The sequence below is a fragment of the Carya illinoinensis genome, chromosome 3, assembly GCF_018687715.1.
Source record: "Carya illinoinensis cultivar Pawnee chromosome 3, C.illinoinensisPawnee_v1, whole genome shotgun sequence".
Taxonomy (NCBI): Eukaryota; Viridiplantae; Streptophyta; class Magnoliopsida; order Fagales; family Juglandaceae; genus Carya; species Carya illinoinensis.
In genome coordinates this window covers 824,199-835,079 of record NC_056754.1, presented here as the reverse complement: position 1 = coordinate 835,079, position 10,881 = coordinate 824,199, and the positions used below count along the sequence as shown (strand labels likewise).

General features: G+C 40.0%; 2 protein-coding genes across 3 annotated transcripts; both read left to right on the top strand.

Moving 5' to 3' along the window:
• Positions 1-147: 147 nt before the first annotated feature.
• LOC122302263 (probable endo-1,3(4)-beta-glucanase ARB_01444) lies at positions 148-3,010 on the top strand. The gene has a single exon (XM_043113445.1). The coding sequence runs from the start codon at positions 589-591 to the stop codon at positions 2,791-2,793; it is 2,205 nt and encodes a 734-aa protein (XP_042969379.1). The 5' UTR covers positions 148-588; the 3' UTR covers positions 2,794-3,010.
• Positions 3,011-4,953: 1,943 nt separating this feature from the next.
• LOC122302264 (proline-rich receptor-like protein kinase PERK8) lies at positions 4,954-10,611 on the top strand. 2 transcript variants are annotated; one of them, XM_043113447.1, is made up of 9 exons: positions 4,954-6,507; positions 6,571-6,738; positions 7,262-7,672; positions 7,973-8,059; positions 8,504-8,574; positions 8,919-8,995; positions 9,371-9,518; positions 9,746-9,907; positions 10,001-10,611. In XM_043113447.1, the coding sequence occupies exons 1-9, from the start codon at positions 5,742-5,744 to the stop codon at positions 10,247-10,249; spliced, it is 2,139 nt and encodes a 712-aa protein (XP_042969381.1). In that variant the 5' UTR covers positions 4,954-5,741; the 3' UTR covers positions 10,250-10,611. The 2 variants fall into 2 exon arrangements, with proteins under 2 accessions (XP_042969381.1, XP_042969380.1); XM_043113446.1 differs by having other exon boundaries at positions 4,955-6,738.
• The last annotated feature ends 270 nt before the right edge of the window (positions 10,612-10,881 follow it).

Here is a 10,881-nt window from a genome sequence, read left to right as displayed (position 1 = left end):
CTTTACGCTTACTAAAACCCAAATGCAGGGTTCGCTACAGATTGGGCTTACTACGTGAGACCAATTATCTACAGCCCACGATCCAAAACAAAAGAAAACTGAAAACTCAAGGTTTTCTTCTTCTTTCTTTTATTTTTTATTTTTTATCAATAAAAATGATAGGTTGTTTAATTAAAGAGAAAAATCAATAGAAGTTGTTAATGTTTGTTGATGAATCAGCAAAAGCTTGAGCAGGAATGTGCACTCACTTCTTGCCTCTCAAGCATGCTAGAAAGTAGAAACCAACCCATCTCAATATACCTTCCTTCATATATTCAGTCTCGGATTCAAAAACCTTTACTTACATAACTTACAATTCTTTCATACCCCCATTATAATTAAACTCCCAGATGTCTCTCAACTTCACTTCCAATCCAACCTTCCTCTCCCTCTCGTATCCGCAATTCCCCCATTCCTTCCAAGAAATCATTGAAGCCAAGTCAAATGCCCCACTTATTTTGGTTTAATATTAACTTCAGAGAACCTTGTCTACACTTTAGGGGCTAATACCCCAACTCTCCACCAACTCCCAATAATTCAGCCCAATAAATGCTCGACTTAAACTGCCCGACAATGGTGAAAAAGATCAGAAGACTAGTCAAAAACCTCACCAAGAGTTTTAGGAAACGTCGAAAATCCACAACATCCTCGCCGCCGCTGACACCACCACCTGAACCCCCCGCCACCACCATGCCACCACAAGCCCAAGCTTTCAGACCATTCCTCTTCCCCCAGACTCAATCCACCGTTCTTCCCGACCCCTCCCGCTTCTTCTCCCCTACCCTCCTCTCCACTCCTCTTCCCACAAACTGTTTCTTCCAAAACTTCACTCTCAAGAATGGTGATCAGCCCGAGTGCATCCACCCCTACCTCATTAAATCCTCTCTCTCCTCCCTTTCCCTCTGCTACCCATCTTGCTTCTTCAACTCAGCTTTCACCTACCAGATTTTCAATCCTGACCTCACCATCTCTGCCTCAGACAACACCCAGCCAGATTACCAAAAAACCCACATCATCTCCTCCTTCAGTGATCTCAGTGTCACTCTGGACTTTCCCTCTTCCAACCTGAGGTTCTTTCTCGTTCGGGGAAGCCCATTTCTGACTTGCTACGTCTCCGGCGGCACTGCAATTTCGATATCGACCATCCACGCCATTTTATCATTCTCTTCAAATACCGCTCTTACCAGGTACACCGTCAAGCTCAACAACAATCAGACATGGCTCATATACACTTCCTCGCCGATCAGTTTCTCACAAAGTCTCTCTTTGATCACTTCTACCGGGTTTTCCGGCATAATTCGGATAGCCGCATTGCCGGATTCCGATCCAAAACAGGAGGCGATCCTCGACCGGTTCAGTGCTTGTTACCCGGTTTCCGGTGATGCTGTTTTCACTAAGCCATTTTGCTTGGAGTACAAATGGGAGAAGAAAGGGTGGGGGGATTTGCTTATGTTAGCCCACCCTCTTCATCTTCGGCTACTAGCAGGTGATGGTTCTGGCGTTACTGTTTTGGAGGATTTTAAGTATAAGAGTATTGATGGTGAGCTTGTTGGTGTTGTTGGAGACTCTTGGGAACTGAAACCAGCCCCTGTATCCGTTAATTGGCATTCAATTAGAGGTATAAAAGATGAAGCATATGCTGAGATTGTCTCTGCGCTCTCTCTGGATGCTGAAGCTTTGAATTCAACAGCGATAACAACCACTTCGTCTTATTTTTATGGGAAATTGATTGCAAGAGCGGCGAGGTTGGCGTTGATAGCTGAGGAGGTGGGTTTTCCTGAGGTGATTCCAACGATAAGGAAGTTCTTGAAGGATACAATCGAGCCATGGTTGGATGGGACTTTTAGTGGGAATGGTTTTGTTTATGATGCTAAATGGGGTGGAATTGTCACTAAGCAAGGGGCAATGGATTCTGGGGCTGATTTTGGGTTTGGTGTCTATAATGATCATCATTATCATCTGGGTTACTTTCTTTATGCAATTTCAGTGCTTGCAAAAATTGATCCAGCGTGGGGGAGGAAGTATAGGGCTCACGCTTACTCGCTTATGGCGGATTTCATGAACTTGGGCAGGCGATCAAATTCGAATTATACGCGTCTGAGGTGCTTTGACCTGTATAAATTGCACTCTTGGGCTGGAGGGTTAACTGAATTTGCTGATGGACGAAATCAAGAGAGCACGAGCGAGGCGGTGAATGCTTACTATTCAGCAGCTTTGATGGGGTTGGCCTATGGAGACACGCATCTTGTTGCCATTGGATCAATTCTTGCAGCAATGGAAATTCAGGCTGCTCAGACATGGTGGCATGTCAAAGAGGGCGATAACATGTATGAGGAGGATTTTACTAGAGAGAACAGGGTGGTGGGCGTATTGTGGGCCAACAAGAGAGACAGTGGACTATGGTTTGCTCCACCTGATTGGAGAGAGTGTAGGCTTGGAATTCAGGTGCTACCCCTGTTGCCAATCACTGAGGTCTTGTTCTCTGATGTTGGTTTCGTGAGGGAGCTTGTGAATTGGACGTTACCTGCTTTGAAAAGAGAGGGAGTTGGAGAAGGATGGAAGGGATTTATCTGTGCCTTGGAAGGGATTTATGACAAAGAAGGCGCTTTGGAGAAGACCAGAAACTTGAATGGTTATGATGATGGGAACTCACTCACTAATCTCTTATGGTGGATTCACAGCAGAGGTGATGAAGAAGAAAGGGGATGGGAGGGAGGCGAACAATACTGCTGGTTTGGTCACTATTGTCACTGAAATTTGTTTGTTGTTTAATTTGGTTTGAGTTAAATAAGACACCATGTGATTGAACTTTTTATACAAAAATATCATAACGAAACGAATCATGAGCATATTCTTACCATCGTTTGCCTCTCTTTTGTATATCAACTTATGATACTGTTGAGCTTCCTAACAATAGATCGTTCATGGCTTGCAAATAGAACAATAAATAGGCCATATGAATTTTTCGGTATTGTTTTGGTATTTTCATGCTGTAGAAACTTGCTTATGGGATGAGTTTTTCCTGAACTTTGGGCTCAAGGTTAATCTCATTTTTTAGCTGTTTCTCATTCTCTTTCTGGATTTCCTCTTGCTGCCTTGATTTGCATAATTTTATTCCTATTCTACTCCCACTTCAACTCAACCTTATCACATGTCTGACTGATTGCAAGGTTGAATTCGTGTCTCCATTATACTGACCTACCAAATAGGAGGAACGTTTAGCTTGTCTGGTATTTGTCATAGGTGCTACAAGACATTGTTTACCTAGAGATTAGAGACGTAGTTTAGATTCTGCAACTTGCAGTAGTCAAAGACAGACAATTATAATGTTAACACAAGAAACATCCTCTATGCATGTGTAATTTTCTGAAACGTTTTGAACAAGTGTACATTATTTACATTCTCGTGCTTAAAGGACCTCGCCTACTTGTTCAACAATTATCACACTTTAGAGATTGGTTCGCAGCATATTTAGGTAACTTACATACTAGAATAGTGTCATTTGTTTCATATAATTTTCATTTTCTTCTCGTAATTTACAGCTCAAGGCAAGTTTCAAACTTTTTTTTTTTTTTTTTTCCTTTCACTTTCCTGGAAAAAACGTTCTGTTTTTCAAAGTAATCAATGCACTGTGAGAGAGAGGAGGGGAATGTGTGGGCAATTGGGCTGGGCTAGTGGAAGCATTTAACACCTGACGGTGATTAGGCTATTGAACGTTTGGAACCACTCAAAATGTAAGGAGCACATATGCCAAATCCAAACGAATCCCATACGTTAAATTCAGATTGAATGGTTTAATATGAAAATTGAAAATTAAATAAAATATTATTAAAATATAATTTTTTAATATTATTATTTTATAATTTAAAAATATTGAATTGTTTATTATATTCTATATAGAAATTTAAGAAAATTCTAATAATGAGACAAGATAAATGCTTTCTAAACTTAAAGGAATCCTATATGTTAAAAAAGATGACGAGTTATGCAAGATGATCGATAGTTTGAGAACAAGCCAAATTTATATAAAGATTTTCAACTGCATATGTTACGAATTCATGTGTAAATACGTTGAAATACAAAATTCCAAACGTGTGATTGATATATTTTCTAAAGTAATAATATAGGTTTGTTGGGCGGTGGGGCTTAGATAAAGCCTCTAGCTTGTCACTGCAGGAAAAAAAGGGCTGGTTCCGTCATTAGCTCAACAAAAAGGCACAAAGCTTCGGGTTGAAGATTCTGGTTAGGTGAAAAATAAAGCCTTCACAAACCAATATATTAATAAACGCTCCCCATGATCCACTCATCACAATCATTCATAGCAATGTATAAATAATATTGTTTAATGTTGGTGCTTGGTCAATATGATCTCATTCCACACAACATGACAGTTTGAGACTCAATAAATAAATAAATCATACACATTATCATCAATCTGAATGGTAACTCTGATATTATTAAAGTCTTTAAACGCGGCTCTTGCCTTTGTGTTTTTATTGACTTTATTTGCGTTGCTTTGTTCTTCGTCACAGACAGCTTTCACTACCTGTTATTTTTAAAAAAATAATGAACAGATATCTAATTTTAAGCACGAAATCTTCTGAAACAACAATGAACATGGCGGATCGCAATCTCATTGATTATTTTTGTCAGTATTGGTTTCTTAAAGTAATGCAATATTCATAACCGGTACAAATAGGGAAAAAAAAAACCGATTTAATATACCCATTTTAATAGACTTGTAAATGGCCCATCAAACAGCAAATATTTCATACCCACTTTAATTGAGATGGTAAGAGCTTTATCTACTTCAACCAAATATTCTTTCTTTTGTATGTTGGCTTGATTAAATAATCATCTGCTTCTTGCTTCTTTTTTAAAGAAAGAAAGGAAAAAAAAAAACTGAATATTGTAGAAAGGTAAAGAGAAACAAACGACAAACGGAGAGAGACGGGGCCGGGGGGATAAATAAAGAAGAATGATGGCGCGTGGTAAAATTTATGGCCACCATATTAATGATTGATTCTTCAAGATTTTCGCCTTTCTTTGCATGTGAAGACTGAGGAAGAGTAAAAGGAGGACGACAATTTTGGTAGTCGTCCCCACGTCTGGTTTCCATATTTTGTGGGTGGGAATTACAACCTCTTCGCCATTACATGAAAGAAGCTTTCTCGAGAACCCCAGGGGAATTCGAAGATTCCTCACAAAGTTGCAAAACACCTACAACCGAGGAGGAGGCGTAGGTATGGCTTCATTGAGTTTTTTAGAATATTTGGAGAGTAGTGTTGCATTATCCCATTAGTATTCTAGGCTGTAGTTGTCACGGTCTACTGTTTATGGTCGAGTTAAAGCTCAAAGTTTTTTAGTTTGTTGGCATGGATTGTGTTGGCAGAATGGTTTTCTGAACGGGTTTTGCTCGGTATTTTTTCTGTACTGGGATTTTCTGAGCTTGTTAGTGTTTGGAGAATCTGGGTGTTCCAAATGAAGGATTTCTGGTAGATGGTTTTGCGTCGGTTTATTGAATTGGGTTTTTCGGGGTTGTCAATTCTGAGAGAAAACGACTGTTTTATCTAGTTTGCCATGAGGAAGTCCTCTTTAGGTATTGAATTGAGCTCTGGTGTGATGTGGAGCTGTATTTTTTTAAGGAAAAATGAGGCATTTCGATGTTGCTGATTACTCTGATACTTCAAATTTGGTAATGGATGTGTAGTAGTGCATTTTCATTGTTAGGGGAGAATCATAGAAAGATGGCTTCAACAACCCCTTCTGCGGATTCACCAACGTCCTCTGTAACCTCACCACCACCACCTTCTTCCCCTTCTCCATCAAATTCTTCAAATTCCACGCCTCCGACAGAATCCAGGCCTAATCAGACTCCTGCCACCCCTGCACCTTCAACCCCACCTCCTCAGTCTCCTCCACCAGCAGTCTCTGCGGCTCCTCCTCCATCGACGCCAGCTTCACCCCCACCAGCATCAGCTCCCCCTCCAACCTCACCACCACCTTCCCCACCAACAACCTCACCACCACCTTCCCCACCAACAACCTCACCACGATCCCCTCCAGCTTCACCCCCACCATCTGCCCCTCCTCCAGCAACTTCGCCACCCCCTCCAGATTTGTCACCACCTCCACCACCAACATCTGGAGGTTCTTCTTCTCCCCAAGCCTCTCCTACACCTCCAGTGCCATCCCCACCTCCCCCCAAAGATTCTTCGCCTTCTTCATCTCCACCACCTCCTGCCAATGTCCCAGCACCGCGTTCTTCCGATTCTCCGCCTCCACCAGCAGCAAAGTCACCAACGAAGTCTCCTCCATCTCCTATACATACACCTCCTCCATCTAAAGCTGCCCCTCCTACCCCAGATACGGCATTGGCATCACCTCCTCCTCCAGTCACCTCACCTTCACCTCCTCTGGTTTCTTCTCCTGCTTCTCCAAGTAATTCCTCTGCTGCTGGAAGTCCCAGTAAGTCAACTGCACCTTCTTCTATTACTCATGTAACAGAAAATGAAAGATCTACAAATACAGGTGGGTCAAGCACAGTAGGATCTGTTGCAATTGGCGTTGTAGTTGGGGTCCTAGTGATTAGTCTTCTTGTGATGGCCGTGTGGTTCTTACAGAGACGCAGGAAAAGGAGAACTGGAAGCAATGTAGGCTACCCCATGCATTCTCCATATACCTCCTCCCAGAATTCAGGTTAAACATCTTTCTTGTTTTCACCTATTTATTTTCAAGGTATTTAAGTAAATTCTTCTAGGCTTCTAGTGGCTTCTTTGCGTGTTTATTTTTTTTATATTAAATTGGTGATCTTAAACCTGCGTAATTTATATACATGTAAGAATTATTGCTAAGAGCTCCATGAACTTGTAGATTTTCGATTTTTGACTAAACTGTAGAACCATAGTTATTACACTCTTTTTCAATTTGGCATGTCTCTGTGGAGCCTATGACTTAAAAAACATCTCAATCTTACTGATTCCGTGTTCTTTTCATGTGCTTCAGAAAAATTTGAGTCGTGGACATGGTGTGGCAAAGTCCAAATGCTATTTCAGATTTTTCTTTCAAGAATCTGAATTTTAGTTTTAATTCATTCTTTTGTTCATTCATAGTGCATTTCAGCTTCAGTTTCATTATGCTTTTGAGTTAGCTAGCAAGCTATCACTCACTGAGGGTTTGAGTTCAATGAATATATCCTAATGGGCTTGCGCGTGCTCTCCAGATTCATTATTTCTGAAGCCCTATTCTCCAGCTCCCCCAGGCGGAAATGACTCCGTTGGAGAGTTTGTGTATACACCATCAGAGCCAAGCGGTATAGGCAATTCACGGTCTTGGTTCACTTATGAAGAATTAGTCAATGCCACAAATGGGTTCTCAGCACAGAACCTTTTGGGTGAAGGTGGATTTGGTTGTGTTTTCAAAGGTGTCTTGGCAGATGGAAAAGAGGTAGCTGTTAAACAGCTAAAAATTGGTGGTGGACAGGGAGAGCGTGAATTCAGAGCAGAAGTTGAGATAATTAGCAGAATACACCATCGTCATTTGGTCTCCCTGGTGGGTTACTGTATATCAGAGCATCAAAGATTACTCGTCTATGAATACGTCCCGAATGACACTCTTCATTATCATCTCCATGGTAAGAAATGCTTCTTAGAACTTGTGTGCCATATTGTCCATGAGCAAACTATTTTTATGCACTTGGCTTGCAAATACAGTAGGTCCAAATTAGGTTTACCAGGAGTTTTCAATTTGGCCAAGATCAACCATTCATGGTGGACCAGTAGGGTTCATGTTTTAGAAAGTAAAGGGATTTTAGAGTTGTTTAGCTTTGATGGTCTACTGCATATGACTCCCCAATCAAAATTGTATTATACATTTTTTTTTTATAAGTTAGAATTGTAATATACATCTAACTACCTCCATGAAATATTTTCAGGTGCAGACAGGCCCATTATGGATTGGGCAACCCGACTGAAGGTTGCTGCTGGTGCAGCTCGTGGACTTGCTTACCTACACGAAGACTGTAATTTTCTTTTCTTTCTTAGGGGCTTCTTATGTTAATGTGTTTTACACCTGAAAATTATCAGGTCATTTGTTTTGTCAACTCTGCATGCATACATGGGTATCAGGGCAGTCCATGAAACAGTGAACTTGTTTGTTTTTCCATGTTTTTCCCAATCAATATTGTGCTAATAAAATGTAAAACAAAGATATTCTCTAGATAAGTGCGCCTGATACATTTTTATGGTTGGGGTTAAACAAATAAACAAATTTGGTCTCAAGATTTTAGAAATATATTATGGTAATTATCATATGCATGTTCAATATTGAAAGTCAATTAATCTAAAATCCTGGGGCCCGGCAAGTTCTGGAAAACTTGCTGTACTTTGAGAATATAAGTTGGCGAACCCATATTGAATAATTTGTATCTAATGTTTTGTTTCAATTTTTTTTTTTTTGATCACAGGCCATCCCCGCATCATTCACAGGGATATTAAATCATCAAACATCCTTCTTGATAGCAACTTTGAAGCTCGGGTATGCCTGTTTCTCCAGCCTTGATTTTCTTGGAAAAAACAGTAATTTGCATCCATCTGGATCATGATGGTTTCCTCCAACTGCTAGTCATTATCCCTTGAAAATGTTTTTTCTTCTTCTGCATGTTATTTATTTTATTTTTTTTCATTTTGCAGTTTTATTTGTTTGAGTATCTGTTTTATTCTTTTTTTTTTCTGGGTATTTTGTCGTTTTCTGTTTTGTACAAACCTGTTTGGCTCTAGAGTAAGCTCAAGATGATTAACATGCCCTCTATATTTCTCTCCCTCCTGAATTTCGCGTTACTAGTTATTTATGTTCCTAAAAGATGTGTTTCTAATTAACAGGTTGCAGATTTTGGGCTTGCAAAGTTAGCATTGGATTCAAATACTCACGTAACCACACGTGTGATGGGAACCTTTGGGTAGGTAATCCTTATTTGTTTGCTTGTGATGTCTCCTATATGACTAAATAAACTTTCTTGTAGGTCATGTTTGTTTCTGTGTTTGTGTCTTGTAAAGCTTAGATTTGGATGTAAATTTCATGGGTAAAACTAGCAGCACTATTGACATTTTAAAGGTCAACAGTAGTCCCTTTGACCACCAAGCAACTTCATTTAAACCTTACAATTGGCATTGGAAGGTTTTCTGAACAAATGTTTAAATATGGCACGCTTTTCATTCAAACTTCAAAGGTAGCATGAAGCAGGCATCTGGAATATGTTACACTGCTGATGCGTGCCATGGTCACATTTTCGAATTTGTATGTCTCTGATGAATGGAATTATACAATTCTCCAGTTACATGGCTCCAGAATATGCAACAAGTGGCAAGTTGACTGAAAAGTCTGATGTTTATTCCTTCGGGGTTGTGCTTTTGGAGCTGATTACTGGCCGCAAGCCAGTGGATGCCTCTCAGCCATTGGGTGATGAGAGCCTAGTTGAATGGGTAAGTCCACAAATATGACATGTTTCAAATGCCGCGCCAATTTTTTCCTTAAAATATTCCAGCTGACTGGATGAACACATTTAGTCCAATTTGGGATTTGTTGTTCCTCACCTTTTGTACTGTGTACTTCCACTGAGTTTTTTAAAGGAGAGGGAAGAGGTCGGATTGGGGGTCTTTGGCTGGTAATTAGATTGCACAGTTTAACCATAATAAGAAATTTTCTTTAGGCTCGTCCATTGCTTGCTCAAGCACTTGAAGATGAAGAGTTTGAAGGGTTGGTAGATCCAAGGCTGGAAAAGAACTATGTTGGAAATGAAATGTTTCGGATGATTGAAGCAGCTGCAGCTTGTGTGCGTCATTCAGCTGCAAGAAGGCCAAGAATGAGTCTGGTAATTATGTCTAAATGACATATATCTTCAATATCTCGTCTGTACTTCATTAGGATTTAATGAATTTTTTGTTCTTCCTTGTCCCCATCTCAGGTGGTGAGAGCTTTAGAGTCTTTGGATGAACTTTCAGATCTCACCAATGGAATGAAACCTGGGCAAAGTGAGCTATTTGATCCAGCGCAACAATCTGCACAAATTAGGATGTTTCAAAGAATGGCATTTGGCAGCCAAGAATACAGTTCTGAGTTCTTTAATCGAACAGAGAGTAGCTGGAGGAGTGGAGAGCATGGATACCGGAGAAACCCTTCATCTGCAAATGCATCAGGTGTGTGGGGCAGTTGAGAACAATTTACGGCTGACCATTGGCAAATCTAGGTCGTACCATACTTTCAATTTGTGCTTGAAGGGATAACTTTTCTCCATCTACTTATTTAAAAAAGAAAAAAAAAAAGGAGTGAACTGCTCTCCCCATCTTGGGATCAGATTTGAGGCACACAATCACTCTGCAATCGGGTCGTGCTGCTTGTTCAATAAATCTCATGCATCGTATTTGCTCCAGTTCTTTGTTCTCTTAACTAACAATTTTTTTGTTACAAGGGTCCGTGCTTTTGTATTCTTTATTATATATATAGATAGTTGATACAGTTTTTTTTTTGTATTCTTTATATTGATTTATTCAAGCTCTTCGTTCAATTAGATTGAAATCTTTTGTGACCTGGAGATTATAAAAGCCAATTGGCCTGACGAAAGCTAGTGTATTCTGCGCTCAAGATGCTTCAAAGCCCACGAATGAAAAGAACTCCATTTGATTCGAACTCATCAAGCATGCAACTTAATGGTTTTGCCTATTTTAAAACTTACATGCTACAGTTAGCAGGAAGCAAAAATAAATAAATGAAAAAAATAAAAAACAAAGAAGGATAGAACACAGGGGTCCATCACGATTTAGCAACCACCTGAACAATGTCTAGCAA